This window comes from Trematomus bernacchii, unplaced genomic scaffold, assembly GCF_902827165.1.
Source record: "Trematomus bernacchii unplaced genomic scaffold, fTreBer1.1, whole genome shotgun sequence".
NCBI classification, from domain to species: domain Eukaryota; kingdom Metazoa; phylum Chordata; class Actinopteri; order Perciformes; family Nototheniidae; genus Trematomus; species Trematomus bernacchii.
Window position 1 is genome coordinate 10,802,142 of NW_022987803.1, and position 18,676 is coordinate 10,820,817.

General features: G+C 40.6%; 1 protein-coding gene across 1 annotated transcript in view; it reads left to right on the forward strand.

Annotated features, from left to right (window-relative positions):
- opn8a (opsin 8, group member a) overlaps nucleotides 1-18,676 on the forward strand; it is a 48,453-nt gene that overhangs the window by 29,234 nt on the left and 543 nt on the right. The window contains exon 3 of the mRNA XM_034150810.1: nucleotides 11,577-11,902. Coding sequence (XP_034006701.1) covers nucleotides 11,577-11,902 — 326 coding nt within the window. The remainder of the gene's footprint in view (nucleotides 1-11,576; nucleotides 11,903-18,676) is intronic.

The window sequence follows — 18,676 nt, forward strand, 5'->3', positions numbered from 1 at the left end:
AAATGCTAAAATGTAGTTTAGTGCAGCTCATTATACATCCAGTGAAGGGCAATGTGGTATAGCATAACAACTGTATAGGCCATTAAGGCTACTAATAACTTTTATTACACAGCTTAGTTGAATTGTCGATTCTGATTGTAAATTCTTAACATGTGACACGTTGTTAATACAGTAGTACAGACCACTGTCAAGGACTATAATGAAGGTTGCTAAGGAGGATCAAGAAAGAGAAAGGAAAAGAGGTTAAAAGATGGAGCGCTGGACGTCAGATAAATCACCAGAAAAAGGCAGAGAGGAAGTAAACAATAACAGGAACACGGAATGGGCTCTGTAGTTTGTTTAGTATATGGCCGTGTAATAAGCGGGATAATGTGCAGCGAGGCGGTCATTATGGGGAAAAGAACAATGTTTCTCTGGTGTCGGAATGTCTCGCGATGTTAGTGAATTCTTAAAAAACAAAACACCATTTCATTTCGGGTTAAAATGTGTTGTAACTGCATTACTGAGAATTGTAACGGGTAGTATATTACCCAAATTGAATTAGTAATGCATTACATTACTTAGTTACAGCAAAAAGTAATACATTACTGTAACTCCGTTATTTTTGAAATTCGTTACACCCAACACTGCCCCTCTTAGGCAGTTAGAGTTTAATTGTTTGTCCAGTTAGGGACTTATCAGGAATGTCGAGGAGTGATATATCTCCTCACTTTTCTTGGGTTGTTTTTGAGTTTGTTTATGAGTTAGGTTTTTTCTTTTTTGGGGAGGGCTATTTTTGGGATCCAGATCACCATATCCTGCTTGTTGAGGTGAATATACTCTATATTGTATTCTTACACTACTCTACTTATGACTAATCTCAATTTGATTTCCATTAATGCCAGGGGACTCAATATCCCACATAAAAGGACCACTATTTTAGGATTTTTGCGCAAGAGAAATATTGACTTTGCCATGATACAGGAATCACATTTACTCCGCAAGGATGCGGCCCGCTTTGCAAATAGGCTCTATCACCCTATTGTCTTTTCGTCTGCTCCTACGAAGACCAAGGGTGTGATGATAGTTTGTAGACGCAAGCTGAAATTTGATCTGATCGGTTCTTGGACGGACAAAGAGGGGCGACTGGCCATTGCTGAGATTCGTCTGGACGGGCAGAATATAGCATTGATTTCTGCCTATGCTCCCAACACTTTTGAGGCTGGCTTTTATGACCTATTAACCAAAACTCTACGGGATCTCACAGGCTTTCGTCTGGTTATGGGCCCAGATTTCAATGCAGTATGGGATAGCAACATGGATAGAACGGGTGGGGCAGAGAGTAGAGACCAACGTCTCGCTTCTGATGCATTACGCCAGTGGGCGGCCCGAACAAATATGATAGACATCTGCCGTGTGATGAAGCCCTCCATAAAAGATTACTCTTTTTTCTCAGGTAGACATAAATCCTTTTCTAGGATAGATTTTCTCTTTGCTTCCAAAGATCTATTTCATAATGTTCGAAAGGCTTTCAAGATACCAGTTACATGGACTGATCACAAACCCATCTACTTTTCTGTCACGCTTAGGGCTGTCCCCACTAGAGCTCCCAGATGGAATTTTAACTCTTCACTGCTGCGTGACGAAACATACAAGTCTCAGTTTGAGACTAACCTCCGCGAGTTTCTGGGGTTCAACAAGGGGTCAGTGTCTGACCCGAGATTTTTGTGGGAGGCAACAAAGGGCTTTATTAGAAGCAACACCACTCTGTACGCATCCACCCGAAACAAGGAACGTGCAGCTAAATTGGAAGCATAAGAACTAAAGTATGCTGCTCTCGATGCTAACTTACAACACCATTACAGCGATTCTGTTGCGCTCAAAAAGACCTGATCAAAAAAGAAATTAATTCTCTCCTCAGACGCCGTTCAGAATTTCTTATGCATAGAACCAGACAGACTTACTACTTCCACTCCGCCAGAGTTGAGACTTGAGGCTTCGGACCGATGAACATTTTGCTGATATTTTTAGTGTTAAATCTATAGATGGCACTGTTCTAACCGATCCCAAGAGCGTGAACACCACCTTTGTTTATTTCTACAAGGATCTGTACAGTTCGGAGAGTGGCTTTGTCCAATCTGCATGCAATGATTTTTTAAATAATATCCAAATGGAGTCTCTTTCTGTCAGCGACTCTGAAAATCTGAATGCCCCCATCACAAACCAAGAAATTGAGAAAGCAGTAATGGACATGCGTAAGGGCAGGTCGCCAGGCCCAGATGGTATTCCACCCGAATTCTATCTCACCTTTTGGCCCTTGCTCGGCCCCTTGCTTGTAGAGATGATATTATTTTTCTATTAAGGAGGGTTCATTTTTGAGAGACGTCAACACTGCCCTGTTATCCTTGCTTCTTAAAAAAGGCAAGGAGTGTACTAGTTACAGGCCCCTCTCACTCTTAAACACTGACATAAAGATCTATGCCAAAGTGCTGGCTAGGCGCCTTCAGTCTCACATGACGAATCTAGTAAACACACTTCTTCTCTCTGGCCTTCTAGTTAGAGCGGAGTACGACTCCTGAGTTTTCCTTGTGTTTCACTTTTTATTTTTTATATATATCTGTTGCAATTTATTGTCTTTTATTGTGATTGTAGTAATGTGTTTTTATTACATGTACAGCACTTTGGCTCGACCAAAAATCGCTTTTAAATGTGCTTTATAAATAAAACTTGATTTGATTTGATTTGATTTAGTACATAGCGATAAGACAGGCTTTATAAAATCCAGGCTAGCCGCTGACAATGTAAGGAGGCTATTACACATCATAGATGGGGCCCAAAATCTACCTTCCCCAGCTGCAGTTCTCTCACTTGATGCGATGAAGGCCTTCGACCGCCTAGAATGGCCCTTTTTGTGGTCGGTACTCGGGGCAATGGGCTTTGGCGCCCCTTTTATTGACATGGTCAAGGTGCTATATAAAAACCCAACAGCTATGGTGCTTATAGGCAAGGTATGCTCCCCATCTTTTGCTATCTCGAGAGGATCAAGGCAAGGCTGTCTGCTAAGCCCCTTGCTAATGCTATTTAGCATTAGCAAGAACATTCTACCCAGAGTTAATTTGTTTAGTTCAATGCTACCTCTTCCTCCACCAACTCAGTATTGGAGCAAGCTACAGACAGCTTTGACGAAATGTTTGTGGCAAGGCAAACGCCCACGCATCAAGCTCTCTACAATGCAGCGGGAAAGACAGGCCGGGGGTTTGTCTCTCCCAAATTGTAAACACTATTATTGGGCCTTCACGCTTAGACCCTTATTAACCTGGCTCCAGTCGGAGACATCAGTGTCATGGCCAGAGATGGGGTCGTTACTAAAAAAAAGTAATATATTACATATTACATATTACTTTAAAAAAAAAGTAATATATTACACTACTTCGTTACTCTCTACATAAAGTAACTCGTTACTTTACTCGTTACTTTACTCGTTCCTTTACTTGCAGGGCCGGCCAGCCCCTCCCTGCAGGCAGATCACGCAGACTGCTAAAGTTTCAAATGTTCTCTTTAGTTCAGTTTCCATTGTCGCATAAGACTCATTTCATTTCATTTCAAACCTTTATTTATTCAGGTTGTATCCCATTGAGATCATTGACCTCTTTTTCAAGGGAGACCTGCTCAAGTAGGTTCCACATGAAACATTAAAAACATAAACAGAACAACAAAAGGACATCATACAGTAGCATTACAGGGATTACAAATTACATACTATCCACATGCACAGGTACCAACAGCTTCCGATTCAGTAGCATCTAACCGAGCTTTAAAAACATTTAGTGGCAACAGATTGCTCAGTTTCCATTTTAATTGCAGACTATTCCAGGACAGTGGAGCTGCGCATCTAAATGCTATTTTCCCTAAGACAGTCCTAGCAGTTGGCACATTTAATAAAACCACAGCATGCGATCTCAGGCAGTAGCCACTTACAATTCGCCGTGAGATCAGGGAGCAGATGTAGGATGGAAGTTTCCCTAACATGGCTTTATATATAAAAATGTACCAGTGACTGAGCCTCCGTACAGTTAGTGAAGGCAGACCAGCCCTTGCATACACGGTACAGTGATGAGTTAATGCTTTACAGTTTGTCACAAATCTCAGTGCACTGTGATACGCAGCATCTAACTTGACCAGGCAATTGGCAGGTGCATTCATATAAATCAAATCACCATAGTCCAGCACAGGTAAAAAGGTCACAGTGACTAGCCTTTTTCTGGCCTCGAGCGAGAAACAGGACTTGTTCCTGTAGAAGAAACCTAGTCTAACCCTCAGTTTTTTAAGCAGGATATTGACATGACGTTTAAAAGTGAGACAATCATCAAGCCAGATACCAAGGTATTTGTAACAGGCAACCACTTCAAGTTTTATTCCTTGCGTAGTTAAAATATCTAAAACAGGCTCTGGTGTCTTTTTGGCTTTTGAAAAGAGCATTACCTTGGTTTTATCCACATTTAAAAGAAGCTTTAGTTCAGAGAGCTGAGTCTGAATAATGTTAAAAGCAGTTTGCAATTCAACAACAGCCTCCTTAATGGAAGAACATGCACAGTACATAACGGTATCGTCCGCATAAAAATGTAAGGTTGCTCCATCGACATTTTCACCTAAACTATTGATGTAGATGGAGAATAAAAGTGGACCTAAAACAGAACCTTGAGGAACACCATTAGTAATGTTTAACCACTCAGAAGACAGCCAGACTGATCCAGATAGCTCTGACCATGGCTGTCCTCTGTCTCCTGCTATCTGTATTTTGCGCAGTATATCTCTGAACGATGCGATGGTGATTCCACTGTGCAAATGGGCAACATTACCTCTACTATGAAGGATGCTACAAGCCTGTCCATCTCTGCTTTGGTTACCGGTCCTCCAAATTCTAATTTGTGCTGCTTCGGAGTCGGCGGCGGCGCACTCACAACATCCTCACTCTGGGTTCGGGGGTCCTTAGCTATTAGCTTCACCTTAGCATGTGTTCTTTGCAGGTGTTTGTTGAGGTTTGACGTGGTGTTTACAGCAGTGGATAACAGCTTCTGGCCTGGACACAGTTTGCACCTCACCATTACATTCCTGTCTATTCTTCGGACGAACTCAAAATAATGGGCATACCTCCACCCCTGAAAAGTTATCGCTGACTCAGCCATGTTTATGCAGCACTGCACGCGGAGATGTGGACGTGCAAGTCGCGCAGATTACGTACATATAAACCTGCGGCGGAAACCCCTCTTGTCTGTCAGTGTGATTATGACTGATTTTATAAAAGTAACGAAGTAACGCGTGTCGGGGCAATGTTAGTAACTGTAGTGTGATTACTGAATTATAAAAGTAACGCGTTACTTTGTAACGCGTTACACCCAACTCTGGTCATGGCGGGCCCTGGAAGAGAGTCTAGTGCATCCTTACACCCTTCAAGATCTTTTGTATTAGAACATTCCTATTGCTCAGTGTCGTTGCAGGTTCGGCCCAATTGTATCACAATTGCTGTCTGTCTGGAGGGCGGTAGAGAAACTATGTGGCTGCCCCTATGCATGTTCCCCATTATTTAACAATGCCAGATTGTTGATTGGTGGCCATCCCATTCAGTTTCCACAGTGGAAAGTGAGAGGGGTTCATATACTGGGGAACGTCTATGGAGATGAAGGTCTGCGTTCGTTTCAGGAGCTGTGTACAGAATTTGATTTACCTCGTTCCTCCTTTTTATTTGATCTACAGTTGAGGTCGGCTTTAAGGGCTAACGGTGTTCCATTGCAAAGTCCTCTATCACCACACCCGCTGCGTAAAATTCTACACTCCACTAGAGGTACAAGTGGCCTTGTTTCCAAACTTTACTGGTTCATTTCACAACACGCTTATAGACCCCTGGCGTTAAAGGCGATATGGAGGGCCGATATCCCAGATCTGGATCCAGAGTTTGATTGAGATGAAGTCTGGTCCAATATACTAATAGCTTCTAGGAATCCTGACCACCAGCACATACATTATAATTTCACTCATAGATTTACCTTACGCCTAGGAAGCTTTGTTTAATGAAAATAATTGCTGATCCAAATTGCACTCTATGTGACGTAGAGGCTATTGGTACTTATCTACATATGTTCTGGGAATGTCCGCCAGTGGCCAGATTCTGGGAGATGGTTGCCTCTAACCTTTCGGCGATATTTGAGACTAACGTGCCTCATTCACCTGTTACACTTATCCTAAACGACCTGTCCAACCTGGGTTTAACCCTGACCAAAAGGCGAGCACTATTAGCCGCGCTTACAGCAGCAAATAAATTGGTTGCGACTAGCTGGAAGCCTCCCATTCCCTCTGACGTAAGGTCTGGGCTCTAACATATCTAGACATAACGTATGTAAGGGATAATGTGCAGCGACGCGGTCATTATGGGTAAAAGAACACCGACAGGCAGATCAGGAGCCCGACGCGAAGCGGAGGGATCTAGATCGGCATGAAGGTGTTCTTTTACCCATAATGACCAAGTCGCTGCACATTATCCCGCTTATTACATGGCCACATTCTCAACAAAGTAATGATATGACTCCCACTATTAATTGAAATGCTTTTATGGATTTAGAAAATGATTTTATTGATTTAAAAAATAGTTGTATGTATTGATTTAAATTGACATGCATCCGCTAACAAAAATAGTCCGTTGTTACTGTTTGAACTAACGTAGCAACGGCAGGAACTGCTTCGATAGCGTTTTTGAGGAGCTTTTTGATTACAGATTTGAAAACATCGTTGCTTGCTTTAAAAGTAGCACAATTCATTATGTCAAACCTTGGAAAGTATCTAGATATCCCTGCCCTAATGCAAAAGTAACTGGCAACTGAATATGTGTCGCCGTTTGATGTCTATGTCTGGACCGCTGCGTAAAAAGGAGGGTTTCTGCCCGTTAATTCTCCGCTGTTTCCTTGTAGCTCTTGTCTTGTCAGTTAGAAAAGCAAACTGTATGCAGTTTGCTTTTCAGCCAAACTGTATACAGTTCAATCGACCGGACTTCTTTCTGCAGATTTGAGCGTCCTTAACAACGGTCATAAATCCTTGACAGCGGTCTGTCTGTTCTGGATTAACAACGTGTCACGTGTTCTGAATTGACCAATCAGAATCGAGTATTCAACTAAACCATGTAATAACTAGAAATATCGACAGCCCGGGGACATGGGGCGAAGGAGTCAACAATAGAGATGTGGACTTCGCTCATTGTGAACCTCAAAAACATATTAGGATAACTATCTAATGGGGAAAAACAGTCAATCAATTTGATCTGTCACATAATCATTTGAAGTAGGGCAGGGGAATTTGTGGAGGCGCTTAAATTAGAAAAAAACTGCCTCATAAAGCACGTTGGATAACCCATTGGGAACATTTTAGGGATAGGTATATCGCCCAAGGACACGCACTACATCAAAGAGTTAAGAAAGATTTTATCTTCTAGAACCTGAACTTTTAGCTTTAAACCTTCCAGATTATCATGCACTTTACAAGTGTATTGATAGGGATTACTGAGGCAGAGATGACAGTGATTTATCAATCAGAACCTGAGTGATCTGTGCACCCACGATTTATTGATCTGCTGTAATGGCCTCCCGGTCAAATTTTTGCTAAGCTTTTTTTGGGGGGGTTGCTGTCTTCTTTTATCCCTCCACTTACCGAGGGTTTCATCATTATAGGCAGTTGAAAAGCATAGTCTGCTTCATAATTGTTCTAACTAATTGATTAAATGATATTGACACAGATGTCCTTGTCTCCAATTAATGGTATCCAGTATGGCCTATTCTGTAAGGACCATACCTGCAGGAAATAATCTTGCTGTCAAATTAAATGTTTATGTTTCTCATGTCTAACCTAGAAGGCTCCAAATAAATATGTAAATCCAGTTTGTTCAGTCTGTTTTGTAGATATGGGAACCCATGAGACCTAGTTGCTTGAGTCAGTTAGGCAACAGCCTCACAATCTCTAAATGTTGTAACAGCCTGCCTCTCTGTATTATTCTGGGTGTTTACAAAGGTACAGAATAAACGTGGGAAAGCAAACACCAGAATAAAATTAGCCATCCACAGTTAGCCAACCACAATTATACCATAATCCTTACTCAAATACCATAAAGCCTTTTAAGTAAACACGATGACGTACATTTTTGTTCAGAACAAGCTGGCAGAATCATTATCTGGAAACGTTAGGCAATGCTGGTTTGTTTTGTTGGCTTGTATTTAAACAATAGCTAAAGAAATGTTACGTTTATTTGAATATGTGCGGCGACTTACTCTCCAGGAACGAGAGGAAAAGACTTCTTACTTGGGCCAGATTGGCCAACCCCTACACACTTACTCAATGGCTTGACACTTACACATCCGAAAGAGAAACCAAGTGTGAATATTAAAGAAGCACTAAGGGTGTATAACTTTTTGTACGACTATAACTTAAACCAAAAAAAGAGAGAAAAACTCATAAAAAAGAGACTCTTATAATAACGCAGGTCGCAACACAGTGATGGAAAGAAACTAACAGCAGCCATAAGCTTAATGCTGCAGCAATGGTTAGCAGAGGGGTAACATTTTCCTGCCTCCAGTATTCCCTTTGTTCTAACTCCAGCAAACACTGTGACATGATCATGACGTCAGCAGTAAATGGGTCTATTTAAGAATGCATTACTAAAGTAGCTGATCAAAAGTCCAGTCGGTGTTGGTCATGTGTAATGTCCTCTGTTCTGGTAAAGGCCCTTTGAGGCTAATTCTGAAACGAATGAATTAAAGATGATGTAATGAATGAACGTTGAACCATACTGTAAGAACAATCGAACTGCAACTTTCTTAAGGAAGCATTGCATATTTTAGGCAAGACAAGGTCGTGTGATTTTAATCATAAACTGTAATCAGCTGACAGCTGCTGTTCATCATCATTTACAGGTTTGAACACAACAAATAACAACTGAATATGGACAGAACAGGTGAATAAGGTAGAACAATTTCATTATAGATATCACCATGAAATGCTCCAGTTGTTTGTTTACGTTATTGGATTTTTTGAAATGTTATATTTGATATGCAAATTAAGGCATGATATAACTTCTGGTGAATTTAAGATAAATCTACAGACAGATATAGACAATGTAAAATAAACACCTAAATATTAGCTCTTACAAAATTAAGACACAAGACAGTATTAGGTTAGTTGAAAGCAATAATATTAAGTTGAACCTATTTAAACGTAATATTATTGCTTTCAACTAAGCTAATGCAGTTATGTGAAATCTGTTGATATAATAAATTTAGTTAAAGTCAACGGTTCAGTGCAGATATATTTCCTTGTGAGCCTTCAGTAGGTATAGACAATAAAATAACATAATAAAGATGAAATACAAAAAAATAAAAACCTACAAAATATCCTGCCACGATAATTGAGACAACTGGGAATACAAATAAGGCTCTGAACTATGATGACTTAATGTTCCTATACAGTATATAAAGTAGTCATCTGGAACGTGAAAAGATGTTAGAGAAGGTTGGCCCCCGAATTCATTAAGGCAGTTTTATAACGGCTTCAGTTTAATGTCGGAAACAGGAATCTGAAGGCAAGGTAAAGCATTGGAGTCATTTGAAATATAGCGCACATCCAAACGTATATAGATTTTTCTTTAGTTGGACCTTTTTTAGGTTGCTAACAATTCGCTGACAGCCACATCCATAACAGTTCATTGCTTGGATTCTGAGCTGATAGTTGGGCTGATTTCTGAATAACATTTGCACATGAAAAAAAAAATATATATATAAATATATACCAGAATTTATCGTCCATTATTACACAGCTTAGTTGAAAAAGAACGCTGCTAAGGACACTCTGATCAAGGGACTGTGCAGTCATATCAATCCGCAGAAAGAAGTCTGGTCAATATAATGTCAGCTGTGGCCCAAAAACAGTAAGAAAAAAATCTGAAAACACTGTGGAATACTTTCCATTGATGTTTTTGTTGTTGTTGAGGAGAGCACAACACTTTGGATATTATTTCGAAACTGTCCCGGGTAAAAAAAAGAAAAAGTGAACAAGAACAAGAAAACAACGCAAGACAAGGAAAGAGGTTGAAGACTCAGAGAGCTGTACCAAAGACAAATCAGCAGTAGAAGATAGAAAGTAAACACTAAAGGGAACACAGTATAAACTCATGGTCCCTTTATGGCTGTGTTTAAAGACTGGTTAATGAAAATGAACATGTGAACAGATTTCGGCAGTTAAAGTGCAGAAAGCTGCCGTAATTTAAAGGTCCCATGACATGGCCATTTCTACTGATCATAATTCCATTGTTGAGGTCTACTAGAATACATTTACATTGTTCAATGTTCCAAATCACATTGGTTTCTCATACAGCATCTCTGTATAGTATGTGTATTCACTCTCTGTCCTAAACGCCTTGTTGGAGCTCCTGCCCCCCCCTCCCTATGAGCCCACTGTGCTCTGATTGGTCAGCTCGCCCACTATGTTCTGATGAGTCCACCACCGTTACAGCGGAACATCAGTGTTTATGTGTTACAATGGCGTTTGTTAGCAACCAGGAAATGACACCAGTAATGACAAACAGATGAGAATGCTGCGTGGGGTCTGGGTGCCGTGTTGGCGGGACGTTGCGGGGCTCACTGCTCCGCCCTTTGAGGCTCGAGGAGTGGACAGTGTGAGCTGGGTTACTGGTGTCGTTTCCTGGTTGCTGCGTGGAGTCTGTGAGACAGCGAGACACCGCGGAACTCAGCCTGAGCACACACACACACTCACAGCCAGGCTGAGTGAGTGTGTTTGTGTGCGAAGATCCGCGCAGCACCGCGGCTGAGAAAAGATACGGCTGAGTGAGTGTGTGTGTGTGCGGAGCTCCGCAGATTGGTCCATTTGGACCAATTGGTCCATTTGGTCGGCATTACGTCACTATACTCAGGAAGCATAAAATGGAAAAAGAAAAATCTCCAACGAGGCGTTCTGGGGCAGCATAGACAGGTATTTTTTGTGTTCGAGTTTTACTCGCTAGAGGGTGTACTTTGAGGGTTTGTGAATTTGCAGACCATTTACATGCAGAAAAAGCTACATAACACACAAGGGGACGGGTAATAACCGGAAAAGCATGTCATGGGACCTTTAAAGTTACGTTGCAGTCGCCGCAGTTTCAGCTGTTGCTAGGCAGTAGAATGTGTTCTTTTCTCTTTAATGACCGGCTCACTTCAAATGATCCCTTGCATATTGACATTCTTGTTCTGGCAATGTATGTACAAATAATCACCTCACCACATGACTGCTGATACTGCCACAGCTCCATCCCAACAATCTCCTTCTTATGTGCTTAGCATTGTTAGCATTAGCATTGTTGTTTTAACTAAGACCTAATGTTCTGTTTGTGTGGGGATTAGCTCTCCCGGAATCCTCTTCATGGTCAGATTCTTTAATCTCAAAGAGCAGAACGTTTCCCGTCAAATAGATTCGTCTCTGATTGAACTAAATTATAATGGTTCTGCAGCGCCTACACTTCAGCAGGTAACAGACTCCTCACTACTAATTGAATATCTGTTTGTCCACAGGTGTCAAGTTCCAAAGGAGAACCATTGGTTTTGTGATCAGTGGGATCTGGCTGTATTCCGGGCTGTGGGCGGTGCTCCCTCTGATGGGATGGGGCAGCTACGGGCCGGAGCCGTTTGGAATCTCCTGCTCGATAGACTGGACCGGTTATGGGATGTCCCTGAACCACTCCACCTTCATCATTGCTATGTCTGTTCTCTGCACATTCGTCCCCTGTCTGGTCATCCTTTTCACTTATTTTGGTATTGCGTGGAAGCTGCACAAGGCCTACCAATCCATCCAGAGCAACGATTTTCAATGTCGCAGTGTTGAGAAGAAAATAACTCTGGTAAGAATAAGGCAATCAATGACATAATGAGACGGTCAGTTTTTTCTTTCACTGATTGCACATCGTAATGAGGCAAAAAATCTCACAAATCAATTTGTGAAATCCAGATAGTGATTAAAAATGCCTTATTCCTCAACTGGGGTTAAAGAAAAAAAGCTGTGAGGAACTTCAAATGATTATATGCTTACTGTAGCAAAGGCAATGGAAAGAGATGTTATTAACTCAAATCAATGCAAAACACAAGAATAGATACAAGAAAACAAAGGAAAAGAAACCTAAATGAAATCACAACTGTATTGTTTCACTTTGCCTATTTTCTCGAGAATTGTATCGACCTAAATTGAATAATATGACAGAAAAACATGTACACATTTTCAGAATTCAATGACATGCACCTAAAAAAATACGGATAAAACAAATGCATTAAATATTGTTTTTTTTTATGTATATCTTCAGGCAGGTACATTTATATCCTTTATCAAAAACCTCATAGTCGGGAGCAATTTCTCAGCAGCAGCCCTGCCTATTTCGTCCTTTGTGTCTGCTGTCAGAGGAAGGCATCTTTTGAAAAATACTGTATATCTTCAGTCTGTTATGTTATTTCAATATGTGTACATAGCTGAATATGTATAATCGTCACATCACACCATGGGGATAATCATTTGTCAAAGCGATTGTGCAGGCTCTATCTGGGCCAAGACGAACATTTGACAGGCGAACATATCTATTTGAGCGTTGACATAAAAGTGTTTTCCGAATAAGCTGGATCGTTCTGACAATATTGACAAAGTCGATTTAGTTGGTGTAAATAATCGCCTGCTGATTCTGCTCCCCCCGTCACATGAAGCAGCTTAAGAAAACAACCAAGACAAATGAAGAATAAATTATAGCTTTGCATGTGAAGGCCCCTGGGAGGGGGGCTAAAGGGATGTGGCCCGCATTTCTGTATATTTCCTTAGCCAACTGAACTCGTCCAGACACCAGTGAAACGGGAAAGATAAAAACCCTTTGATTTGTGCAGGAATGATGGACAGGAGGCCACCGTCTACATCTGCTGCTATTAATTGTCTGGTAAAAAAGACAGAATATATATATATTGCTCACCAATAGAGTTAGCATAGACAGCACTCTTCTGAAGATCAACACGTTATTTTAGCGTTACCGCTACGTGACGATTACATTCAGTTTAGAAACAAAGTTTAGCAATGTAAAATGTAACACTCATCACCACAACAGGACCATGCTGTGTCAAGCTAAACTCGGCTACCAAGATATTGTTAATGATGTGTCCAAGTTTCCCAGTTAAAGGCTTCATTTTTCGAATCAATATACATCCATAAGCCAATTAACAAACACCCATGGATTTCTTGCCACTGGACCCCATTACACCAAAAATCCCATGAAAAGATCACAACAAACAATCAGTACGTACTGCAAGTATAAGTATATATGCCATTACCAGCAGACTGTTCACACTCAAGTAAACGTAATCAATGTCTATTCAAATAATTTCAAAAGATTTCAGGAGCATAATTAGTCTGGCCTGCTCAATTGCCTTCATCATATCAAACGGACCCACCGTTCTGGCCCAATAGTGATCTGAGTGACAAAAAGTCCACCTAGCTTCAAATAGACTCCCATGTTAAATTTGACCGGAACTTTCTTCAGAACAGAGAGAAGTCCACTTTAGACAAATTGCTCCCATCTTCACATTTGACACACAAAACCCAAAAATAAAACATATATCAGTTCATTGGGGTTCCCTGATGCTCACTTTCTGGTCTTTTATTTATAGGAGCCATAGTTTTTGAACAGTTGGCAAAATTGTCAGATATAATCCTCAATGCATTCTTAATGGCACTCAGTGCTGCAGTTGGTAACCATGGTGTTGCTGGGCAGATTGGGCCCACACACCTGAGTGACATCATCTAATCAGAGCAGACACGCCCACAGACAGACTGGAGGTTTGTATTATTATTTTTTCAACAAAAGTTAGAAATGCAAGAGGCTTAACTCTCATTCAACAGCTCTACGCCAAATCTGAGATCTCACCATAGGCTGTTGCCATGGAAACGCATCCCTCGCCATAAAACACGATGTTGTGGTAACGCCTATGAAAAGGGTCAAAACAGCAGCAGACTTCAGATAATGGTTAATGGTCCTGCCCTCAACAGCTCTACGTCAATTGTGGAATCCATGGAAACGCATCCCTCGCCATAAAACACGATGTCGCTGTAACTCCAATGGACATGGTCCGATCGTCCCCCAAACTTCGCTTGTATATCACCGGTCCATGCCTCAACAGCTCTAAGCCAAATCTGAGATCTCACCATATGCCGTTTCCATGGAAACGCATCCTTCGCCAAAAAACAAGATAACGCCTATGAAAAGGGTCAAAACAGCACCAGACTTCAGATAATGGTTAATGGTCTAGCCCTCAACATGTCTATGTGCCAATAGTGAGTTTTCCTCAAAAGCTGTTGCCATGGCAACGCATCCCTCGCCATAAAACACGATATTGCTATAACTCCTATGAAAATTGTCAAAAAGTGCTCAAACTTCAAATGTGTGCTAACAATCCAGCCGTGAAGACATCTATGGGACAGTTTTGAGATTTCTTCAAATGCCGTTGCCATGGCAACACAATGCTAACCATGAAACACGGTTTTCTCATAACTTCAGTGAAACATGCTGAAAATGGCCCAAAACTTCACAGGTTTGGGAACGATGCAGCCATCAACACATCTAAGCGTATTATGGGGTTTCATAAAATTCCGTTGCCATGGTGACAGATCACTCGCCATCAAGTTAGTTAAAAGGTTTGCAGTTAAAATATTCTGCTGCTTTTCAAAGCCTTTTTACTTTATTTTCTCTTCTTAATATACATTCATTCACTACTACTTACATTTAATATCTAACTCCTTAAGCCTACTTTCAGCTATAAACCATTCAACTATTAAATTATTCAGCTATTTCAGGACATTGAGGCTATACATTTCATTGTTTATACCTTTTTTAAAACCTTTTCTTTGAAATATTAAAGGTCCCATGTCATGCTTTTCCGGTTATTACCCGTCCCCTTGTGTGTTATGAAGGTTTGTATGCATGTAAACGGTCTGCAGAGTCAAAAACCCTCAAAGTACACCCTGTAGGGAGTAAAACTCTAACACAGAAAAGACCTCCCCAAAACGCCTCGTTGGAGATTTCTCATGTTCTTCCTGGGCATCGTGACGTCTGGATACCCAGTAGCCACGCCCAGAGCTATGACGCGATACGGTCATGCGGTACCCGGAACCAAATGGACCAATCCGCGGAGCCATTACGTTAAGCCCCCGCTGATTGGTCCAAATTGACCAATCCACGGACTTCCTCACACACACACACTCAGTGCAGGCAGCTCTGCTGATTTCTCCTCCCTGGCTGCAGGCTGATAACAGACAGTTGGGATTGCGGCGAAATTCTCTCTGCAGACCCATTCTCACAGCGTTTATCAACCTTTTTCTTACTCAATATCAAGCCACACTTATTGTTTTTACTTCGGCTATGACTTTGTGTGCTCAGGATGAGTTTGGCTGTGTTTCGCTGTGTATTGCTAAACAAGGAAACCACACCTCCACGGAGCTCAGCGCGATTCACAACGTCCCGACCAATCAGAGCACACTGTGCTCACAGGGAGGGTGGGGGCTGGAGCTATTGGAGCTCCAACGAGCCGTTAAAGGCAGAGAGTGAAATTCAGTGAATACACGTAGTTTACAGAGATGCTGTATGAGAAACCAATGTGAGTTTGGAAAATTGCACAATATAAATCTATTCTAGTAGACCTCAACAATGGAATTATGATCAGTGGAAATGGCCATGACATGGGACCTTTAAGCTTCTTCACTATTTGTCCTACTCTTCCAGTTCAACATTTCACTTTCAAGTTTTCAACAAAGTCATTGCAATGCATTTGAGCTGTAACAAGTTTGATTTAAATCATTTCACTTTTCTGCATTTCTCCGCTAAGCTCAGCAACACACTTACTTGGTTTTTGTTGCTAAAAGCAGCTACAGAGACCATTCAGCTAATAAAATATTCAGCTTTTGCTGCATTTTCAGCTAAATTCAGCAACAAATGTTCACAGTTTACAGCATTCGCACGCATTTTCTGCAGGAAATGCATTTTCTAGTTGGAAATTATTAGCCCTCTTTTGCCAAGATATAGATACAAAAATAACCACACTCTCATGTGTCTCTGCTTAAGATATAGCTAGAAAGCCAATGATAACGAGAAAATTAGTTGAGCTTAGGGGTGAAAAGTGCTCTGTCCAATTAAAAGACCTGTATCTTATCCTTAATGAAAATGTTATAATGTTATAATTTCTTTCAGCAGCTATCATCTTGTCATCCATGTTAGGTTGCTAGCCAACAAGTAAGGACTCCAGGAAGTCACTAGCTCAGTCAAGAAAGGGTTTCAGAAATTAACTATTTGTTGTACCACAACATGTCGTGGTTTACATAATGTGCACAATTAGTTTGATTACCGTTGTTAATTTCGACAGAGCCATGCTGGCTGTTACACCAGGGTTGCCAACTCTCACGCATCTGGCGTGTGACACACGCTTTCACTCTCAATCTCACGCTCTCACGCTGAATTAGTGAATGAAACTGTGTGCCCTTTATAGTCTGTGTCCATTATTGTGTATTTGTATATATTGTATATATATCCTATATGCTAAGGTCCCGCTGCTGACACGATAGCAGTCATTTCGTGCGCATATGTGTAATTAAACCGAATTGAACCCATGATATCAAAATCTCACTCCAGCCAGGTACCCAAAGTTGGCAACCCTGTGTTACACCTGCTTCCTGTCTCCATGCTACCTTGCTCAACTGCTCAATGGCTACCTCTAGCTCAGTGGTAAGACATTCTCAGCAAATCAGAATCAGAATCAGAAACAGGTTTATTACCAGGTAGGTTTACACGTACGAGGAATTTGACTAGGTGTCGTATGCATAAAAGTAAAACAAGAATTAAAAAACACAGGTAGAGAACTAGAAAAATAACTGCATTTCATAGAATCAGTTTGAACCTTTACCTTTACCTTACATTCGAATATGGCTATGTTTTTATAGTTATATGTCATATGTAGTGTATGGATAAAGAAATGTATATTAAATATATATAAAATAAATGTTAGTTTAGGTATTTTAATGTGCTTTATTTTATTAAAAGAAATATAGAATATCAACTTAATTTAATTCACTTATGCCTCCCACACCTCTCACAAGGCAGTAGAAAATGTCTATAGGGGATTCACACTATATTTATCACCAACACTGTGCAACAAAGAAAATCCTTCTTATAATTTCCTGACTTCAATGTAAGGGTGATCGGATGTGTCTCACGTAATCTAAAAGCCCCCAGTGTGCGTCTTATCCAAGGATTTAATTATATGTCCACATGTATGCATTTACTTGTGTGTGTAAGTGCATATTCATGAGAGAGTCCAAGTGCGCGCATTTAATTGATTTTGAAAGTGTTTTTGCTGCAGTATACGAAATTGCGCCAAAGGTCATATCCATAATTTCAGTGTAAATCTATCTTTGAATCTTTGGTCAGGCTGCAGGCAATGTGACTGCAGCAAAGTATTGACAAAGATCAGAATCGAAAGTGTCTCACTCATCTGCAGATTTTGCTCAGAGTGCGCAGGGTCGGCGACTGGTCATCACTTTTACACATCTAGGTTCCTGTGAACACAACACGTTTAATTGTGTGTATGCCCTCTGGATATGGCTATTGAGTGCGTGTTTGAGTGAGCGTGGTTGTTGTACCTGTGTCATTCACTTTAGCTTAGTTATCCTGCATTCATCATTTGCGCTTGATTGCCCGCATTCCACCCAATGAGTTTAAAGATAATTATGACATTTTATCTGTTTCACTCCATCATTATTTCTTCATACCTCACAAGGTAGTTGTAATCTTTGACGTGTTCTATAAGTGTAATCATTTAGTCAAATCTTAGAAGAGCTATTTTACAGCCTCTACACTGCTCCTAGTACTACCTTGAAGTCATTTAACAGCAAATTGGAAAGCACTACACTTGAGTGCACATATATAAAGCGTATATTTTTTTAACTGTATGACATTTAGTTTCCTTAGTTCAAATAAACTCTTTTGGTATCACTCAAACGGTGTTTGATCAGAAGATGACAACATTGATTGTGTGGAATATTTTAAGGGTGAAGTAACGTCTCTAAATAAAAAGCAATGGGGAATTGGGCATGGGAATTTGCTAATTGGAGAGTATTGCAAATAAAGCTGCCACTTTCTTGCACATAACAAATCATTTACACTTGTTTTTTTAGATATTGTGACAGATATTCAAATACCTAATGGCCAAATAGACTGCCTTATATAATTTGAATTCAATTACCTGCCAGAATGCTGACCTGCTGTCTTTTCTTATCGTCAAAGCCATGATAACAATGAATTCAAACAATGAATTCCAGCTGTGCTTTATTCTTTGATGTGACATGGTAAGCTTTCTTTCAGGCTTCACAACATTTCATTTTTATCATCAACCACCATTGTTTCACCAGGGCTTGGGAGAATGTAAGTAGTGAGTTCATTATTTTTCAGGATTATGCTTATTTGCTTTCCCGCTGAATGAAGAAATTATTTTTGTTCTGTTATCACTGGACAAAGCCAGGCTATCCGTTTCCTCATGTGCAAAACTGAGTTAGCAACCAGCTGGTGGTAGCTACATATGTAAAGTACAGACAAGTGTTTTTG